A 21928-nucleotide genomic window follows, 5' to 3' on the forward strand; every position below is an offset into this window, starting at 1 on the left:
CAGGAGCTGCCTGGGCCTGGCCGGAGGGAGAATGAGGAGAAACAGCTAACAGGGGTTTCCTTTGGGGTGATGAGAATGTTCCAGAATTACAGAAGAGTGATGGTTGCAATCACTGCTTGTGAATATACTAGGAACTCCTGAATTCACTTGATTTAAAAGACTGCTTTATTATGGTACGTGAATTTTATTTCAATTTTTAGCAACCTCATGGAATTAAAAAAAAAAAAAGGCTGTCCGAGCCTGTGCAGGCAATGGAGCCAGCGCCCCTCCATGTAGCTGGCAGCAGTGTGCCCGGTTGTAACTCTCGGAAAAAGTTCTGCAGCATGGACCAAGGGCCACAATAATGTCCCTGCTCTCTGACTTGGAATTCCAATCCAGGGAGTTTATATTAAAAAAATATTCCAGAAGAAAAGGAAACCGCATATGCCAAGATACTCAGTGAAACGTTTACAGCTGGAGACCCCCAGCTGTCCAAGCACGGGCCGCTTCCCGCGTGGGCCTGGCGGTTAGCGCCACACTACGCGGTCACACGGTCACGGCTACTGCCTCTGCACGCGAACAGATGTAACACCAAGAATTCATACTGTGAGGAAGAGCAACAAGGAAACCGTTGGCAAGTTGCTGAGATTTGACAACTTTGTTTCAAATCACACCAGAAGGAAGGATTACTCAATTAGATCACGGTTTGCTCAATGGAAATACTCTAACAATGCTGAGGACACGGGCCTGAGTATGAATGGATTTGTTTTGTTTTATAAGGACAACAAAGCAGAAATCTTTTAACTTTTTAACGTTTGGATTATATAAAGCTGCACTGTAAATGCTCATTTTTGTAAGCTCCTCGCGATTATCTTGAAAAGAAGAACAGTCTGTTCCTTGAAGGTTAAAATAAAAATGTTTTTGTTTAAAAAAAAATAGCAGGTAAATTATGATTTAACAATTGTATGTGATATTAAAAAGCTGTAGCAAGTACACTGGAACTGTGCAGAGAGTTACATTTAACAACATAATGAGAACTGAGAAAGACAAGATTAAAGTTGGGCCTACTGCACACAGAACAAAAATACATACTTGAGATAAAGGCTGGAAAAGAATACTCTAAGAACAGTGGTTACATTAGTGTGCTGGGGTGGGAAGTGATTTTTCTACTCTCTTCCTGTCCTTTACTATCATGATAATGCTTATTCAGTAAGTAAAATAAAAATTATAAAAACAAAACTAAAAATAGGAACACACCTTTTCAACTGTAGGGCCCATTCGTGCTCACTCAAGAATACGATAATTATAGTTGGGCATTTAATTACAGGGGAAAAATTATATTATGAAGAATCAAATATAATTAGTCCATTCATGAGCCAAATCTGAGATGCCAAAGTCAAAAAGTAGCAAACTGGTTCCATTTATTCTGGGCTTATCGGTAAAGGACTCAGGAGAAAACAAATCACTGCTTCCAGTACTCTGGCACCCAGGACAGGAGGAGAAAACCTCTCCTGCTTAAACAGCAGGAAAGAGAGACAAGGCACAAAGGCCGGGCCATGTCTAAGTTCACCACAAGCCAGAGAGCGGCGTCACCTTGTCTACAATCCTTCCTGTGACGCCCATGCCGTTGAGGATCGTGACGTTGACGATTGTCGGCATCCCTCCATAGTAGATGGGCTGGGAGCAGTACGGCCACATGTAGGGACACTCGGTCAGATCTATGTAGCTGGGGCTCAGACTGAAACAAAGAACACAGTGTCAGAGCAGAGCACGTCAGAGAAGGACAATGAGGCCCTACAGCTGCAGGAGCGCGTCTGCACGGAGACCCGAGCCGGGCAGGGCTGCTCACAAGGCCACCCTGGGCTGGCACCCGGGGACCTGCGTTGCAACGTTCTCTGCGCTGAGAGGCCACTGGGCCAGCCTGTCCAGACTGCTCACACATAGCATGATGAGCGGGGAACACCTCTTCCCTTCCATGATTCTAGAATTCTGCAGGCCCTGGCTGGCACATAACCAGCCCCAGGGATCACCTTGGGCCCAGAGTCTCGAATGACGGCACCTCAAATCATTGGGGCAAAAAGCGACGTTTTATAAAGGGAGCTAGCTCACAGACAGGTGGCCACGTGGCAAAGATACAGTCAGATCCCTGCTTCACACTGTACACAAGAAAAGTCCCAATGGAGCAGATAAAGTCAAGCATACAAAGAAAGCAAACACATATTAGAAAAAAAAAAAGTGGGTAGAATTCCTTGTACTTTCGTGCAGAGAAAAGCTTTCTGTGACTCAAAACCCAGGGCCAGCAATGCCAATAAGAACCTAACAAAAGCGGCTACTGGAAAACACACCGAACAGCAACCAACACTTCACCCCAAGTCAAACTCCAACTGACACACATAGAGAAACATCTGCAGTGTGTATCGCTAACAAAGGGTCAGTGACCCTCTTCTGTAAAGAATTCTTAAAAACTGAGGAACAAAAACTGCAAAGAAAAACAGAAAAAAGAAACAAGCAGACACTTCCCAAGAAACCGATAAAAACGGCCCTTCAGGGGCGCCTGGGTGGCTCAGTCGGTTAAGCGTCTGCCTTTGGCTTAGGTCATGATCCCACAGTCCTGGGATCGAGCCCCACATCAGGTACCTTGCTCAGCAGGGAGCCCATTTCTCCCTCTGCCTGCTTCTGCCTGTCACTCCCCCTGCTTGTGCTCTTTCTTAAAAAAAAACCAGCCCTTCACCATAGACGAAGTGCCCACCTCACTCAGAACTAGACAAACACAAACGAAAGCAACGGTCAGAGCCCCTCTGTCCCCCATCAGACTGGCCCCAGGTCAGGTGTGGAGGGCATCCTGAGGCAGGGGCTCTGGGAAGCAGGCACCCCGCACAGGGGGCTGAGGCCCACCACCAGGCACAACCCTTCTGCAGGGGTGGGGGCGGCAGGGCGGGACCTCACAAAGCTTTGACCCAGCAATCCCATCTCTAGGAACCTTCCCTGAAGACACACCTCCGTGCAACTCCATCACACCGGCACAGCGGCACTCACCGCAACAGTCTGTCATGACAACACACTGCAAGTAATTCACACGCCCACACATAAGTAGTTGACTAGACCACGCAATCCACACTACGCCACTGCAGAAAGAAGAAATCTCCATGAACTGACACAGAGTCATTTCCAAGATACTCTTCAGTAAAAAAAGCAAAAGGCAAAAAAACGTTTGCGGTGATGCTGTTCTTAATGTAAGAAAAGGGATGTGGGAACATACGCGTCTCTCTGCTCATTCAAGCCAAAACGAAGAATAAACCCCAAACTAACGAGACTGTTATCCATAGGGGGTGGCTGGGGACAGGGTGGAGAGATGGGAGAGTGGGAGCAGGGACAGAGCGGATGGGGGGGAGGGGCTCCCCTGTGCACCTCAGACTGCAGAGCCAGGGTAACGCCTCAGTACCTAATACATAACCTGCTGAAATCAACCACGATGTGTGTGTGGTGTGTGGGGGGGGAGATCCACAAAGAAATACAAACTAAGCAATTCAACTGTATTAAACACGAGCACCACTGAGGAGGGCCACGTGCTGCGAAGTCAAAGATAAGAACTAGGCACAGACCCCGCACTCCAGTCAGGACATCTGTTTTTCACGAGGGAGGGGTCAGCGAAGCTGCAACTGCCTGGTGTAGCCCGGGCAGACTGAGCAAACAGGTAACCATTCCGTGCCTGGCGTGCTGGAGGAGGGCATCCCATGTAAGGGAATACCGGGTGGAGAACCGTGGCTTGGCTGGAACCAGGGGAGGGATGGACTGACGTGCTCCTCTCTGCAGTGATGGACAGGGACAAAGGCACGGACGGCATCAACACGCAGACACTGCCCAGCTGTCTGCTGAAAGGGCCCACAAAGCCACGGGCATAGTGGCTGAGGGTACACCGCTGCCGGGTCTTGGTTCCAAACACCTCCTCCCACGGAAGGGCCAGGGCCACACGGGGAAAGAATGACCACCAGGGCTGGGGCTGCAAAGCCACAGCAGCCGACTAGAAGGAGCCTCCAAAGGCCAAATCTGGGACAAGCTGAGCAACAAAATCAACAATGATATCAGTGGGCTACAATCCACAGAGTAAAATAAATATCCCTGTGCCCACACTGATATAAACACGTGGGTAAGTAAACACAGGAGAGAAACAGGACAGTTCTTCCTTAGATGAGAACTCCAACTAATAAACGTAGAAGGAATGAGAGAAATAGAAAATCAGCACAGGGCAGTCTCCACAGTAGTATCGTTACAGGCAAGAACCAGCGACGGCCGGAACCCAGGATGATCTCTGGGTGCCTGGGGGGCTCAGTCGATGAAGCACCTGCCTTCAGCTCAGGTCATGATCCTAGGGTCCTGGGATGGAGCCCCACGTCAGGCCCCCTGCTCAGCGGGGAGTCTGCTCCTCCTGCTCCCTCTGCTCCCCCCTGTGGCTTGTGTGTACACACTACCTCAAATAAATACAATTTTTTTTAAAAATAAAGAAAAAAGGAAAGAAACACGATCATCTTCAAGTGCTCCCACAAGAGGCACTTAGCAATCACAAGGGACAGGGGAGGGACCTGGCAGGCGCCACCTTCGGAACCAGGAGCCCTGCTGCCCAGATCTGCCGCAAGAGCACAGCTCACAGACCCTCTGCCCTGTCTGTGCCAGGGCAGGCGCCCCGCTGCTGCTCCCGGCCAAAGCTGAGCACAGGGGGGCCTAGGGCAGGCCCATCCCCAGAGACACAGGCTCCTCAAACAGGCCACTTTGGGTCAGCAGCTCCCCATCAGTGGACACACTCTGGGACCTGTGCTGCGGCGGCCCTCAGACTCTTCCTGTCTCCTTCCCATCCTCCTTCCCAGGTCCCCTTCCCGCAGCTGATCTCCTGGCCATGCCCTCCACCTTGGTGTCTGCCTCCCGGAGGGCAGAGAGTGATGCACCACCTCAATCACAAGGCCAATGGACACCTCCAGCCATGAGGGGAATAGGAACCAAGCAAGTGTCCCCACAGGAGGAGACCAGGCAGACAGGCCCACTCCATGGACTGCGGGATGGTGGCCACATCCTGGACCCGGAAAAGGATGGGATGCACAGTGGGTGAACTCTGAGTACAGTCTGCAGATTAGGCCATGGTAATGAAGCAGTGTTAATTTCCAGGCTTTGAGACTTGCACCACGTTATCTAAGACATAGTCCTCTTGTACTATTTGTTAAACTTCAGTGTAAATCTAATAATTATAAATAAAAGTTTCAAACTAAAAAACCAAAAATAACTCTAACTAAAAATACATAACCTCAAGCTAATCACGAGAAAGCATCAGATAAACTCACATCGAGACGCAGTCTCCTCACTACCTACTAAGTAATTAACCGGCACTCCCAAAAGAGTCAGGGTCACAAGTGATGGCAAAAAACAGATGAGCCACAAAAGCCTGGAGGGACCAGGAAGGTGGGGCGACCAGCACAGGCCGGACAGACACAGCGCATCAGGGCCTGGGCACCTATGAGCAAAGCCTGGAGATTCATCACAGCCCAGTGTCAGCGCTCCTTCGCTGGTTTCAAGAGTTCGAGTATTGTCAGCGAAGGTGCTGGCATCAGAGAAAGCTGAGTAAAGGGTATGTAACAACAGCTACGCTATTTTTGCAAATTTCTGCAAACCTAAGATTATTTAAAAAGAAAGTTTTGGGGTGCCGGGTGGCTCGGTTGGTTAAGCAACTGACTCTTGATTTTGGCTCAGGTTATGATCTCGGGGTCCTGGAATCGAGCCCTATGTCTGGCTCCGTGCTTAGCACAGAATGTGCTTGAGGATTTCTCTCTCCCTCTGTTCCCCCCACTCCCGCTCTTCCCTGCCTGCGCGCCTGTGTGCTCTCTCGCCCCCAAATAAGTAAATCTTTAAAAACAAAAGTTTTAAAAGTAAAAAGAGGGGTGCCTGGGTGGTTCGGTCAGTTAAGCGACCAACTCTTGATTTCAGCTCCGGTCATCTCAGGGTCCTAGGACTGGACCTCGCATTCAGCTCCAATCTCAGCACAGAGCCTGCTTGTCCCTCTCCCTCCCCCTCTGTTCCTCCCCCAGCTTGCGCTCTGGCTTGCTTGCACTCTCTCTCTCTCAAAAACAAAAACAAAAAAGCAAAACAAAAAAAACCCACTTTAAAAATAAAAAAATAAAAAACCTCCCTTTAAAAGAAAAAGTATAAAGAAACCAAATCAGTATCTTAAGCTATCTGTGTTACAAATAACAAATCATGAGTTCAAGTGCCATCAGGCAGCGCCCACACAGAAGCAGCTGCCTGAAGCCTTCCCCGAGGGTCCAGCGCGGTGTCATCAGTCAGCGCCCAGTTCCTGTCCCGTCCCGAGGCCAGTAGTCTGTGCAGAGGAAGGAACTCCCTCAGAGGCCAGGGAGAAAGGGAGGCCGATTTAAAGGAAGCATACCAACCTCGCCTGCGGCTTGTAGCTGTTGAGGATCTGATAGGCCCTGAGGAGATCCAGCTTGCCGTGGCCTTGCTCAAACATATTCACACCAGGAAGCCTGCGGGCGGACGCAATGAGCGCCTGCTTCATGCTGGCCGGGTTCACCAGTTCACGCTTCTGCACTGTGCTGGAGAGAAAGTCACGGATTTGCTCACCATCTCTCAGCAGGAGGAGGAAAATCAGACCACCCCTAACCTGTGAACATGCAAACCTGTGACCTCCGATCTTGCATCCCATCTACCGGGAGCTCCTCTGGTGAAGCCCGTGCAGCTGAGAATGAACATGTCATTTCTGCACCTGTCTCGGGACGACTTCTCAGCCACGTGGCTCAGGGAGCTTCTGTCTTTTTATACTAAGTTTATCAGAAACACGTATTTTCCCAATGACATGACTAAACAGACCACAGAGGCTGCAGGAGGCGGGAACAGGTCAGAGTGCCCGGCTGCAGAGGGGAAGGGAAGCCTGCTGGCAGAAGGAAGCAGACAAGCTACGACGGCACCTGGCAGCAGAAGGAACGGAGACCAGACCGGGCCTGGCAAGGACCGGCACGTGGGTCGGGCAGGAGCCCCAGCGCCTGAGTACAGCCACAACCTCACAGGTGGGGAAGGCCTGGCAGAACCGTGCACACTGACGCCAGCCGGAGTGCTGCCCCATCAGAACACACCCGGACAAGTGAACACACAGCTCTACCGGCCAGGAACTCCGTGCCACGTGGGCATTATGCATGCTTAAGAACATCAGCACTAACACGCACGTTTCTGTACGTCTACGTTATCACAAATACAAGTAAATGTTAACTCCTCGACGCACAGGACAAAATCCAGAAAGCAAAAAAGAAAAATGGACTCTCCACAGTTCCCGAACATCTATGACGGCGGCTGGTCTTGGAAGTGTGGGTGCGATTTCTAATAGGTCTAGGTGGGAAATCCGGGGTCAGGAGAGTCAGAGGAGGTGAAGCGAGAGTCAGAATCAAAGAGCCGCCAAAAGCTCGGCGGCAGCCACAAGCCCCCACCCCTGCGTGGACAGGCCAGACCAAAGGCCAGGTCCAGCTTCCTCAGGAGTGCTGCCAGGCTGGAGGCGAGCTGACGCACCCTGGACACGTTTTTCTCAGCTCCCACAGTGGCACTTTTCTTAGCTGCAGGGAGATAAGGAAAGTGAAAGGCTTCCCTGACACCGAAAGCAGCTGTAATGGAAATGAAAGCCTCCTCACCTCCCTGCTCACCTGATGGGGAGAGGTGTGCTGGGCTCAGGAGCGCAGCCAAGACCCAGCCCTGCCCGCAGTCATGGTCGGTGGGGAAGGAGCCAGGGTCTCTGTTCCACAAGCAACAAGCTGGCCAGCAGTAGCCCTAGTGGAATGAGCTCCTCCACCGAGTATGAAAGCCTGGGTGCAACCAGGTAACTCCAGTCTGCCTTCCCTCCCCTCCTCCTCTCTGCACGGAACATGGGGTGACGAAAACAACAACAAAAAAAAGACAAGGTTCTTCTCCAGAGCCCACCCTGCCCAGTGTCAACAGTTTCAAGAATCAGGCTCTGAACTCTAAGGGAAGGATAGGAAAAGGAGGACAGAGATAGATATCTATTCTATCAAAGATTACTAATTAAAAAACAAAATACCCCGGCATTAGAAGCTCAAGCCAACATAAACTTACTTGCTTTAAAAATGAATTTTCAATATAAAAACATTTGCTATCATTTCCCTATTTTAACTTAATTCTAACATTAATATAGTATATATTAACTTTCAACTATGCAGTTTTACATTAACGCTGACACAAAGCTCAACTAATGCCTCATCTAAGCAGAAAGAGAGTGATTTGGGGGAAAATACAAAAGGAGCGCTAACTCCCAAGACCTCTCTCTGTAACCTTGAGGACGAAGCACACGGCCCACGTGACTAAGTCACAGCACGCAACCGTCACTTCTGGCCAACTGGTTTTGAGAACTTTCTTTCAGCTTCACTATCTGCAAAATGAAGGGCCAATCGCTAAGCTCCATTGCAACTGTAAGAGGGAGTCAATGAGACGGAGAGAACAGATAGATTACACGGAGAAACTGTCAGTCCCACTGCCTGACGGCAGCTCCTCTGTTAACAGAGCACATGGAAAGGTCACTCCCTAAGGAAATGAAGAAACGGAAGGAAAACATCTGACTTTTTGTGCCCTGCCTGATAAACACACTTGTTCGGACTTAACAAGTACAACTAAATAAAGCACAAAATAGGAATGTTTAAAAAATAAAATAAAAATGGAAGCACAGGGTCCACAGGGAATCCCGTCCCTTCCTCAAGATTGCTGTGAGCCTAAAACCACTTTTTTTTTTAAGATTTTATTTATTTATTTGAGAGAGAGACAGAGCACACACGTATGCAGGAGTATAGGGAAGGGTCAGAGGGAGAAGCGGACTCCCCGCGGAGCAGGGAGCCCGACAACATGGGGCTCACGACATGGGGCTCGATGCATAACCCTGAGATCATGATCCAAGCTGAAGGCAGCCGCTTAAACAACTCTTAAAAATAAGTCTTTTAAGGGGCTCCTGGGTGGCTCAGTCGGTTAAACATCCGCCTCTTGACTTCAGCTCAAGTCATGATCTCAGGGTCCTGAGATCAGGCCCCGAGTCAGGCTCTGGGCCAAGAACAGAACCTGCCTAGGATTCTCTCACTTCCCCTCCCTCTGCCTCTCCCCTCCACTCTCTCTCAAATAAATAAATCTTTAAAAAAAAAAAAGTATTTAATAAAAACAAAGTGGAACAAAAGCAGACACAGAGCAGTAGCAGGTACTATGCCTTCACACGGTGCTTTCCAGAGTTACTGTGTGTTCACGCAACCGTCCCCTCGCACACGAATCCCCTACACAGAACAGGGTGGAGATGAAGAGAGAGACAGAGAGGGAGCAAGGTTCATCACGTGCTCCCCAACTCTCCAACCTGGCTGGGGACAAACAAGACTCAGCTCCTGGTCTGCGGGCACCACATCCTCTCTGCTCAGTGGCACTCACCTTACCAGCAAGGTGACGGCACCGGCGACCACCGGAGATGCCACGCTGGTCCCCGACAGGGCCCGGCAGCCCCCTTTCACACCAGAGCCCCTCACTCCAGCGCCATAGGTGACGATATCGGGCTTCACACGGCCATAGCCTCCTGGCAGTTCCTACAGAGGAGAGTAGCTCGGTTTGCACCACAGCACACCGCAGGCATGCGGCTACACGCAGTTCGGGTGAATATGGGATATTTCCAGCTGGTGTGACCTTAGCCACACACTGGTTTTATCTGAAATTCACTGCAACAGAATATAAGCTTAAATGGCAAAGGAGAAAATGAAATTATTTTGGGTGTGCTTTATAATAACCAGTATTAATAGTAATGCCACAAAGCAACAGAAAGTGAGTCTTTTAAATTCCGCAAGACTAGAAAGTAGAAATTGCTCTAAGTAACCTAAAAATTAGAAATACGTTAAAAATATCAGAAAATTAGAATTAAAAATTAAAGATGTTTCTTTACAGGGAAAGGATAACACGACACGACTGGAGACTTCAGTCTGTAGCAGAGGGCAAAGAAAGCACTTAGAATGATACACGTAACTGCAAGAATAACAAGACTTTAACTGAGTACTCTCTTCAATGTCCCAGAAATTGAGGCAAAACGAGAATTACGACAAAATCTTACATTGTGTAAGAAAGAAGTACACCAATCTGAAGTGAACAAACCTTTCCTGGCACTGAACCCTAACTAGACACCAGACCCAGGTTCACATGGGGCACTGCGTAGTGTCTTCCAGACCAGGCAGGAATGTGTCTCACAACGCCGCTAGGAAATAAGGCCTTGGTGAAGGCCAAAGACAGGACTCGTGAGTGCGAGCACCAGGAGGGGCCAGTGGGCGTAGCTGAGCGATGCCCCCAGGAGAAGCTTCCTGCACATGCAACTCTGCTCTGGGGGTGACGGAGGACGACTCAGCGGCACAATCAAACCCCAAGGAGCGGAACTGATTCATTTGCTGAAATTATTTCAATTTCGTACAGCTAAATAGAATTTTTTCCAGGGCAGCAGAGCTGACGGTAAGCTGTTCTCACCGGCTTCTCCGGCTTCCGAAGGCAAGAAAAATCCTCTCACCTAGCACTGAGGAAGGACTGCTCACCTTCCTACCAGTTAGGATAAGTGGGCATGAATCCACCGACCTAAAAAGTGAGTTACTCAGAAGTCAGTTACGAAGCGGGAAGCTGGAAGCACCGCTCAGAACCAGCCCTTGCCCCATGCGCTACCACGAAATGACAGACATGCAAGGGGCCAGATCGCTCATTCTTGTGGCTGGGTGAGCACCCACAGCTCCGCCTACCTCCCCAGCTGCTTCTCCCTATGCACACCTACAAACACACCCAAGGCTCGTACACACAGCGTTCCGTACGGCGCATCCCGCTAGTGAAGAGAAGCCTACCCAGGTAGTCATTCCCCTCGAGGAGAAGCGGGCGATGTTGTCCTCGAAGTCAATGCCACCCACTCCGATCACGTCCATTTGGTCAGCAGGGTTATTCAGAGTGCTGGATTGAGGCACAAAAAACACACGGGAAGAAAAGTCATTTTAAATGAGTAATTCAGGGGGACGCCTGGGTGGCTCCGTCGATTAAGCGTCCGACTCTTGATTTCAGCTCAGGTCAGATCTCAGGTCATAATCGCGCATCTCTCCCTGATGGGCTGCAGAGCAGTGAGGTAACTCTGTGCTTTCTTTCTCCTCTGTGGTTACCTCACACCCTGTCCTAGCACTGAACCGCACACGTCCCGGGGACCCCACGAGGGAGGATGACACACATCCTGCTGCAAAGCGTTTCAGCACAACAGACGACTTACACGAGTCACCTACTGAATAAAAATCAGAGCCGTCGGTGAGAGAAGATCGGGACCTCTAACTGGACAAGAGCTCAGGGCCTGCAACACAGTGACTGGTGTTGAGCATCTCATGCTGCTTTTGTTCCCCGTGACGACCCAGCACACAGGAGCATCTCGGTGCCAGCGTTCTCTCTGCTTCCCTCCACCTGACCCCACTTGTCAACCCGCAGAGGCCGGCCGGGTCCGTTACGCGGCCCGCGCTTTCCCTTTCCGGCAGCTCTGCTGTGTCTGCGCCTCGTCCTTCCTCAGACGTCAGGCACCTCATCCCATTTACCTCCTCACGCCCGGGCCTCGCACAGAGCGGGTCCCGATAAATACTGTGCCGTCATTTCTAACCAAGCAGGTTTACTTTCCTGACTGATTTCGGGGGGGGGGGGAAGCAGAATAAAAACTGTAGGCCTCCAAACTGCTATTTACAGCAAACTAAAAATAAAAAATTAAGCAGAAAAAAGGTGGGCCCGAGCTGACCAGTGAGGTGGTAGGTGGAGGGCACTGGCTCATTTCACAGTCTGGCTCGCTGTGTGCGGAACATTCCCGTGATACACAGTTTGAGACAGACACAAAGACAGACAGACAACAGATCTGCAGTTATTTCGGGGGGAAGTAACTCCTCGAAGTCATCCCTACAGGAAATACTTACCCATAAAGAGGCCCATCGTTGCCAATAGCAGAAACCATGATTACGTTGTTAGCCGTTAATTCCCACACCTAGAGGATTAGCACACGTTTACTTATGAAAGTAAGCGACCTTCAAACAATCAACATACAACTGTCCAAAAATAACTACAGCTTCTAAAAAGACTCCTGAAGAAGGAAGGGTGACCTTGAAAATGTAACACTAGACCCTCACACGCATGCATGTTTGCCAAGCAGCACGTTCATTAGCTCCGACAAAACCCAGGACGTGGGGCCTTATGACGCACAGAGCAGAGCCCGCTCTCTGGGCAGGTTTGCAAACGGGCTGTTTGGACAAGGAACCGACACAGCAGGACGTGCTGCTCCCAGTGCAAGTCGTCCTCACAAGGCAGTCGCCTCGTGTGTGACAGACCACCAGCGCACCCGAGACGAAGCGCTCAGAGCAGAAGCTGTCACCAGGCGCACCACCACTCTCTGTGCGGGGACACGACCGACCTTGTCGACAAAGGGATGGTCCATGAAGTCGGGCCCGCCGATGCTGAGGTTCAGCACATCCATCTTCTTCAGGATGGCGTAATTGAAGGCGTCCAGGAACCAGGAGGTGTAGGATACCTAGGTAATCGCCAAACACGACTTTAGGGGTTTCGGTGACAGTCCTGAAGGGCTACAACAGAGCTTGTTTCTAAGGGTGAAGTACAGCCTCCTAAGCAACATGACATATTCACTTAAAATTCAGAAAAAACAACGCTCCGAAACGTAAAGGAGACACCCGGAAATTCTAGGTCCCCGCAGCTGGACTCAAGGGACAGCCGCACTCTGGGGGCGGCCACTCTCTCCAGGCCGGACGTACAGTGCCTCACCCTCAAGTGTACCTTCCACGGTGGGCCCCACACCTCTCACTGCCCCTCCTTGAAAGGATTTTTCACAAGACACTTCCCTCTCAGTTGAGCATTTCTACGGAGTTTAATGTATTTATCTAATATTCTTCATTCCCAGACTGAAAGGTAAACAGCATCAGTAACAGTTATCTCACAGAATTACTTCTCTGATGTTCAATTCCCCCCAGTTTCCTGACAGTTGAATCACCTTGTGTAACACCACTCAAATGTTTTTATAAAATATACAATTAAACTTACAGCAGAAACAGGATCAGGGCAATATCCAAGAATTATGGTTTTTTAAGGCTTTTACAAATAAGACATGTTTATATTTGCTTGTACAGGCAAGTGTAGGAGGAGGGGGTACAAGAAATTAAGAAACTATCACATGGGAGACATGAGGAAGTAAGGTAAGCCCCAGCTGGACAGGCACAGCATTGGTGGAATTTTCCCTGTGTTGTCTTTAGATTTTTCTGAACTGCACCATCTATACAAAAATTAAATTAAAAAAATAAATAAGAACCTCCCCTTTTCTATAACTAGTTATGAAAAGCGAGGGAACAAGACCGGGAACCCACACTGCCCAGTGTGACACCACACCCTACAGACGCAGCCCTCGAGCCGGTCACAGCCCAGCAGGGGCAGCGAACACACCAACGATTCTTCTCTCCCGTGAAAGCACAACAAAAGTGCCCGTGACGTGGGGGCACAGGAGCCCAGGGCAGGCCCGGAGCACAAGAGGGAAGGAGACTCATGGGAGCCACTGCTGTGCACTGCCCTTGGAGTGGGGTCTTCAGGGTCCAAGTGAGGCTGATGAAGGGGTGATGCCACAAAGAGGGGCCGTGGACGGACAGCGTGACTCACGTGGGACACCAGAAGCAGCTCAGCATCGAGCAGGCGTGCTGCTTTTAAACGAATGTGTTCTCCAAAGTTTTACTTTTTATGTTCCCATGTCAACTCCTTAAGCTTCAAGGGTCCTCAAAACACCTACCTGGTTATTGGTAAAGACCCTGAAAATATGAAGTTCCGCATCTGGAGCAAATCCTTGGCACTCCCGCATGCTGGCTATCACACCTGCCACAAAGGTGCCATGGCCCAGCCCTGCGGACCACAAGGAGAAAAGTCAGAAAACACAGCTGATAATATGTGCCAAGATGGCAACATTTCAAACCACCATGCAAACAGCCTCGTTCTCTGAGCCCCGGATGAAGAAGCCGCACTGCCCCTGCACAGTCTCCCATCCAGAGCCCAAGCCGTGGCTGCCCTGATTCTGGGCCTTGCACCCCACCCCCTCTCAAACCAGGAGGTCAGTGCTCCTCCACCAGGCAGCCCTCACTCCTCAAACGCTACTTCCTGATACCCCTAGACAGTTAGACAAGCTTCTGCCTGAAGGCACATGAACAACGTGGGTTTGTCTCGGTAATGGCTGTACATACATGACTGTGTCATCATCAACATACAGAAAACTGTACTCTTAACCCATACAACTGGGGACAGGAGCGAGGGACAGAGACCGGGTCGCACCACAGCACCGCCACCCACCGTCATCCAACGTCCGCTCATTGGTCCAGTTGGTTCTTTCCTTCACATTTTTGAAGTGGGGATGCTTCTCACTCAGCCCAGTGTCAAAAACAGCAACCCTTACGTTAGCACCTTATTCCAAAAAAACATGCAAGCACAATCATGTTTGGAGAAATCACATTGTGAATTTTGTCTATAAAACACATTCCTCCTTGGGACCTGTCACAGAGGCCCAGAGCCTGCCCCACATGCACACATTAGGTTAGGAGCCCCCAGGGGCCCCGGCTGAGCCAGAAAAAGGAAAAGGGGAGACTGGGAGAGATGCCATCATGTGCTGCTTAAATAAGACCTGAGGCTATAGGGGAAATCTCTTGGGACACTCCTCAACGGTCACCAGTGCTCAGTTCTCCATACGAGAGTGATTTCCTCCCTTCTGGTGACTTCCCTCAGGTCTCCCTCCCCTCATCTCCTTAGAGAGGCGCTCTGAAATGAAGGGCACCAATAAAGAACACATCCTCGGGAGAGGAGAGACTATTCCCGTGTCTTCCCTCAGACGCCGCTGATTACTAACCCTGCACACAGAGGCTGCACGCGGGGATGGTGTCATGGTAAGGAAAACCACTACGCTGTACACCTGGCTATAGTAAGGAGCCTACCGCAGATCCGGCCAAAAGCTCTGTGCACCCGTGTTAAGACTGACATTGCCAGGGGCGCCTGGGTGGCACAGCGGTTAAGCGTCTGCCTTCGGCTCAGGGCGTGATCCCGGCGTTATGGGATCGAGCCCCACATCAGGCTCCTCTGCTATGAGCCTGCTTCTTCCTCTCCCACTCCCCCTGCTTGTGTTCCCTCTCTCGCTGGCTGTCTCTATCTCTGTCGAATAAGTAAATAAAATCTTTAAAAAAAAAAGACTGACATTGCCAGATCGAGAAATTGTAGAAAACATGTAGAAAAATCTAAGACACTCTATTATTTCACAGCTAACAAATGTCACAAAGGTGGGGTCTTTCTAGTGTGAGAGCTGTGTTTACGTGTCAATACTATGTTAAATAATCAATCACACTAACTATCAAAACATATTGCTTACATTTAAATAATGCACACAGTCTCGAAAACCACTTGGTTTGGGGGGACAGAAAATGCTTTTCTGTTTAGAGAATTTACTTTGTGAAGAGTTCTCACCCTGAAAAGATAAAACCATGAGGTGACAATCATTTTAATGAAAGGTCAGTCCAGCAGGCATGAGGAGTTAAGTGTCTCGGACCTTCTGCAGGGCGCGGGCCGGGGAAATCAAGGGAAAGGTAACAGTCTCCAAGGCTGGGAGATGCGGGTAAGGACCCCGAGACCAGCTGAGATGGACAGGGGTGGGGGGCGGGGGCTAGAGAAACTGGCTTCTGTTTGAGTTGGGTACAAACCTTCACAGTAGTTACAGCAGCGATGTCCTGCCACGATGTATCAGTCAGGAAAAATACCTTACTGGTGGTTTTATTTCCTAGGATATGGTCATTACTGCCGTCTCCTGCTCTGAGCTAATGACCAACGCGTGCACAGCCTGTAACTTAGCCATTCTGCACAGAGCTCCACACTCAAGGGATAAACTGTCACGTCTATCACTTCAAAGTAACTACCTTTGCACTTGATCTCCCTCCCTGGGAAACTGCTGTTTGTTCACCTGTGTGACAACAGTAGAGAAATGCTCCACAATCTACCCCCAACCTCAGAAATAACACAGAAAGACACAAAAGGTGCCTAGGATTAAACAACTGAAAAAGGCAGAAACAGAAGCCCAGCATAGCGGAAGTCAAAGGCGGGGGTCCGCCAGACGTGTCCAGCTCCCCACACAGCGGAAGGGCAGGTGCCAGAGGCCCGCGCTGCAGCACTAGGCCCCCAAGTCGGAAGGTACCCAGACACCAGGCCCCACCGGCTCCCGGGAAAACGGCACGCACCTGTGTAGCCCATCTGCCAGAGCACGTCGGCCTGCAGGGTCTGGGCGACCTGGCGCGGGATGGCTCGCAGCAACCGTCTACTCGAGTGTCGCCCTGTAGCGTGCCAGAACCCAGAGCCCAGGGAGAGGCTGGCTCTTCGCAGGGGCCGTGACGACTGCCACTTCTGGCTCCACCGGGTGTCGTTACACGGCGCTCCAGGATCAGCTGGAGCCAAGAAGAGAGAAATGAGAAGCCGAGCGGCACCGGAGCAACCCGACCCCGTCAGGGAAAGCACCCGTTCTGAAAAGAGCGGCAACTACCCCTGAACCCTGAGTGCCGGAAGGGGGGTTCTCTCCCTCTGCCGGAGGATCATCTCCATGCAGCTGCACCCAAGTTCACCACTTAGCTATCACTACTATTCCCCAAGAGCCCTCTACTTGGCATTGTCTAACTCACGGAAGGCAGAGAAGGACCGGCAAAATAACCACTTTTAGAGAAATAAAGTCAATCGTGACTAAAATGAAAGAAATGAGAAATGCCTGATTTTTCACCAGCAACTTGTTCTCACTGAACCAAAAGGGTTAAGAACAAGGACAACGAAAACAACACAACAACGAAGCAAATGGCCACTGAGGGATGGTGAACCTTCACAGCACGGGCTTGCTGGGACAGAAAAGGGCAGGTTAGTCCATCACACCTGTCTCCGGGCAAACGGCAGGCAGACCTTTTTCCAGCTGCACACTGCTCACCACTCTCGACATGCTGACTAGAGTGACTAGAAAGGAGTCGGGGGCTCTCTGGAGGCAACGAACTGCGTCTTCCCTCGATCCTGCGGGTGGACCTCGGGCTGCGCATGCGTCAACACCTGCCACGCTGCACCAAAAACCATGAATTCCGCCACCTGTAACTACCTTACTTTGTTAAAAACTGAAGGAAAAAAGCAAAAGAAACCCCTCAAGAGTGGTCCTTACCTTTCAGGACCACGCTATCATGAACAAAAACTGCATCTCAAATAAGTCTGCAGAAGAACACACCTACACTCCTAATACTGAAATTCTGTCTCTAAAGCAAACGACTATGGTTTCAGTCTTACCAGGTTTCCCCATGAAAAAGTACAGGGAAAACATACAGTCATGTCAATTCCGTTAAGTAACTATTTGCACAGGCCAACTGAAATTATTCTGCACTGAACTCGCCATGTTGACTCTGTTAAGTCAACAGTGGGGGACAGTACTGGAGGCGCTAACAGAAGACTGGCGTTGACAGCACACGAGGGCGCCGCTCCGCCGGCCTGAAGCAGACCAGACTACACCTAAGTAATGAACTCGGCTCTGCAAGAGCAATTCAGAAAAACTGGAGAGTACTGGAAGGAAAGCAGTTAAAATGGTGAGAGGGCTTGAAGCCGTGTCATGGGAGGGACAGCTGAAGGATGTGGAGAGAAGAATCCAGCAAGGGGGACACCGTGGATATCCTGAAAGTATCTTTAAACACTGCCTGTGGCAAACACGTTGGCTCTGTCTTCCAGCCCATGGACAGAGCCAGGGATGGGAGCCAGGATGGGACAGGTTCCAGCCAAAACAAAGCAGAGCCTTCTCACAACACAGCCAGAGAAATAAGCAATATTTAACGTCTCTTTACATCCTAAAAACTATTAAGCTCTTACACTTGCACTATTTTATTTCATCTTAGTGAGAACCCTAGGAGGTAGGTAGCATTATCTCCATTTTTTTGGATGGGAAAAGTTGACGCTTACAGGAAAGCGGCTCGCCACGAGCTAACAGATGGCAACAAGACTGACTAGGCCTGTCAGTAGTGTACCACGTCCCTGGGGGGCGTCAAGCACCATGTCTGACAACCAGGGTGGAGAGTGTATAGAAAGGAACCCAACCCTGAGATTCCAGGATTGCTGTGCTAAAATTAGGCATTTCCATGTTTCTTAAAATGTCCCGGGGCTCTTTATGATAAAAAAGGTAAAATAAAACAGCACAATGCATTTATCTAGCTAAGTGTACAAGGTCTGGTTTGTTTTTATCTTCCTGGATTGTTCTGAGGTTATTGCTTTTTAAAGAGAAAAAGCATCACAAAACATCTGGACTGGCACAGAGAGCTCCGAGGAAGTCAGACACCTGACTTCTGTGGCACCTCGAGAGCTGGCTCGGCACACTATGCAAATTAGCTCAGCTTCCCCATGTGCCCTGTCGGAGCCTTAGAGGCTCTCAGGCCTACTACACGACTGACAAAGGGAGAAAAGCAAAATTTTATTTCTCCCTCCTTCCAAAGAATGCCGAAAATGATAACAGAATGGCAATTTATTACCCTAGTTTATCACAAATGGAAAAAAAAAACAAACCCTTTCCTTTTGTAATAAGTATGCTTCAGAAAATGTTAGGTAATAAATACGCAATTTATTATTTAAGGATAAACTCTACCCTGACGAGCACAAGTTGTAAAGAAAGAATAAGCCCCCAAGCTGAAAGGAGAAGCATCAAATCCCTTCCATCCTCACACCTGCACGGCCTGGGACTGAACCAGGCCCAGCAAAGGCATGATGTGCATGGTCAGGAGGCTCTCAGAAAAACAAAACGGGGGCGCCTCAGTGGCTCAGTCGTTAAGCATCTGCCTTCGGCTCAGGGCGTGATCCCAGAGTCCTGGGATCAAGCCCCATGTCAGGCTCCTCCGCTGGGAGCCTGCTTCTTCCTCTCCCACTCCCCCTGCTTGTCCCTCTCTCGCTGGCTGTCTCTCTTCCTCTGTCAAATAAATAAAAAATAAAAAAATCTTAAAACAAAACAAAACCCACGGAAAGGATGTTTTACAAGATGCCTTAAAAATAAAAACATACACTGACAGAAGCACAGTGGAACCAAAGAGGAGACTCAAAGACCCCGCCTTTCACTTCGGAATGTGAGGGGCACTGGGGGCCCCCGGCTCTCAGAGGAGCCTGGGTGAAAACCACTTCTAGCAGAGACAAAGATCACCATCGTCCTCTACTGCAAACCTGCAGATTTTTTTCCACCAAAATAGCATGAAGCCTGTTTTTAGTTTTTTAAGCTCCTGGCAAGAAAACGTTCATACTGAAGAAACTGGATGAAGGGACTCGGGTGCTCACTGAACCCGTTCTCCGCCAGCCTGTGTCAACGTGCACATTCTCTCTCCGAGCCCCAGCAAAGCAGAAACTGACCAGTGGAGCCCGAGATCACAGTACTCACACTCCGCGTACTTGAGCGAACGGAAGACTTTCCGCTGGGGTGTCACCCGTTTGATGTTGGGATGATCTTCAAGTGTGAGCAGCCCCGCTTTCTGTTTTTCTTTTATCTGAATCACCTCAAAATCACTAGGGTAGTCACTGGATGGGTTGTTTCGTGGAATGATTCTCCAATTGTCTATTTCACTGCTCTTCAGGGCACTTGAAATAAAAGAATTCCTAGCTTTGGCTGTAAAGTATCCATTGAAAGCCACGATGTATTCTGAAATCAATGACCACAAATCAAAATAAGAATTTATGTCCGTGTATGGGAACATAAGGGTGTATCTACTCTAAAAGTTCCCTTGTAAAACAGAACTTACAGATCCCCAAACCTACAGTAGAAGCAGTAGTAAACCAAAAGACTGGTTTACATGCCCTACACAGCCGTTTCCCGAGCTCTGGGTTAAAATGATCGTACGAGTCCCCCAATCACAGAACACACCACATAAAATCAGATATCTGAGCTATTTTTCAAAAAGCAAAGATTAGGAGAAGTTTGAATATATGGCAAAGAAATGCACGTAACTTTTTCAAACAGGAAAAATGGATTCATAAGGCAAGCTTTTGTTTTACTGGGGTTTAAGCACCTCCCAACTCCCCCCCATGCCCCCCCCAGCGGCGACAATGGCGCCTGTTCCATAGAACCAGGTTTTAGGGAAGTAATTCCAAATGCCGATGTCCTTGCTTCACAGAAGCTCCCTATCCCGGGAAAGCAAACTTTAGCAGAGTGAACACCCAAGCACTGAGCGCTCACCTCACTTGAAATTTATCGTAGAAAAGAGGGTAATGTCTTTTTTGGCAAAAGTTAGTATTTAAAGTTCAGTTTTTAAAAAATGGGGAGGGGGGCTAAAATAATATCATTACCGTATTCCACAACTGTTGAGGAGAATTCCACCTTCAAGGTCAGGTGGGAACAGCCAGGGCACGGGGCCTTTTCGAAAGACTTCTTCTCCAATCTGTCCCCCAGATGTCTCTTCCCACAGAGCAAAACCACTAGCAGAAGCAGCCAGATGTTGACAAGCTTCATGGTCTTAAGTGAAAATGGTCATAAAATCGCATAAATTCAAATCGCACTTTTTTCTTCCTTGATTATAAGTTAATTTTTGTTCCGGCAAAAAGCTGAAACATTATTGATCAGCCATTTTACAGTCTTGTCCAACGTAAATAAAAGGTAAATTTCATGGCCTTTTGTGGTTTGGCCTGGAAGGAGGCTTTCATTTCTTTCTTCGTTTCTTCTCCATCTTGGGCCTCGGGCTCCTCTCACTCTGGCCCAGACAACTGAGTCCTACGCTCCATCTGCAGCACAGAACCACAGTCCAGCGGGGCGAGCGGTCACTCTGGGAGTTGTAAGCGGTCTACAAAACAAAGCGAGCCAGGCGGGAGTCAGTCCTACGTGCACCACAGGCCAGAGGGCCACCAAGACGCCCCGTTAGAAGATGAGACACACGTGCAGCTCAGGCACGAAACACCTTTTCGTTTCCTCCTTTAGTTACTCCTCACTTCTCTCCAGGAAGAAGGGTTTTAAGGCAGCTTCAAAATAAGAAAGGTTAAAACAAATGAGAAAAACAGCAAACTGAGCATCACAAACCATGCCAGGCACACTGAGCCCCCAGCAGCCAGAGGAGGGCGGCTCACGGCCCTGCACATCCACCCCTATTCTGCTTCTACCCCAGATTCTCTACTCTCATCATGTGCAACCCTTCATCTCCAGGGCTCTTCCCCAACAGCATTTATTTACTTTTTAAGTAGGCTCCACACCCAGCGTGAAGCCCAAAACAGAGCTTGAACTCATGACCCTGAGATCAAGACCTGAGCTGAGACCTACAATCGGACACTTAACCAACTGAACCACCCAGGTGCCCCTGCGACAGCAGTTTAATTCCCCCAAAACGTGACCAACTCTTCAGGCTAAAGCTTGGTATATACACCCTCACTTTCTACCATAAAATAACCTAAAGACAAACTGATTTCCATGCAAGTCATATCCTTAACACCTTCCTTTAGAGAAACTATGCTTTAAAATTATTCTAACTATACCTTTCAGATTTTGGAATATTTTCTGCCAGTTCTATGAAGAGAACATAGAAGGGTTTACGTGGTCACCAAATTTATCTTATATGAAGCCTCACCGTAAAGAAATCTAACGTGCTAAATAAGTTATAAAACCAGATTACCTCTTTACTGGAGGTAATACAAAACAGCAGTTTGTGAGATACTCTGCTGCCAGAGAAAAGTGTTATCTGAGTGTTAAATTACACATGGGCACAGACAGCTTTCAAGTATCTGAAACGGCAGAAAAATGATCATTCTTCTCAATGAAAAACAGAGCGGCAGTAAAAAACAAAAAACAAAACAACGATGCTAGCTGTAGCACTCCCAGAAAAATCCGTTGCACTGATCCCACCAG

General features: G+C 49.2%; 1 protein-coding gene across 4 annotated transcripts in view; it reads right to left on the reverse strand.

Annotated features, from left to right (window-relative positions):
- MBTPS1 (membrane bound transcription factor peptidase, site 1) overlaps positions 1-21928 on the reverse strand; it is a 50297-nt gene that overhangs the window by 17247 nt on the left and 11122 nt on the right. For 2 of the 4 annotated variants that reach the window (XM_034639572.1, XM_011232164.3), the window contains exons 2-12: positions 20386-20876; positions 19484-19741; positions 16299-16502; positions 14377-14487; positions 13826-13935; positions 12452-12568; positions 11961-12028; positions 10872-10974; positions 9439-9590; positions 6411-6572; positions 1573-1717 (exon numbers count right to left, since the gene is read on the reverse strand). In XM_034639572.1, coding sequence (XP_034495463.1) covers positions 1573-1717; positions 6411-6572; positions 9439-9590; positions 10872-10974; positions 11961-12028; positions 12452-12568; positions 13826-13935; positions 14377-14487; positions 16299-16502; positions 19484-19741; positions 20386-20548 — 1593 coding nt within the window. In that variant the 5' untranslated portion in view covers positions 20549-20876. Of the gene's footprint in view, positions 1-1572; positions 1718-6410; positions 6573-9438; positions 9591-10871; positions 10975-11960; positions 12029-12451; positions 12569-13825; positions 13936-14376; positions 14488-16298; positions 16503-19483; positions 19742-20385; positions 21052-21928 lie in introns of all 4 variants that reach the window. The other 2 variants (XM_019805821.2, XM_034639573.1) reach the window with 2 other exon arrangements.

The sequence above is a fragment of the Ailuropoda melanoleuca genome, chromosome 12 (genome assembly GCF_002007445.2).
Source record: "Ailuropoda melanoleuca isolate Jingjing chromosome 12, ASM200744v2, whole genome shotgun sequence".
NCBI classification, from domain to species: Eukaryota; Metazoa; Chordata; class Mammalia; order Carnivora; family Ursidae; genus Ailuropoda; species Ailuropoda melanoleuca.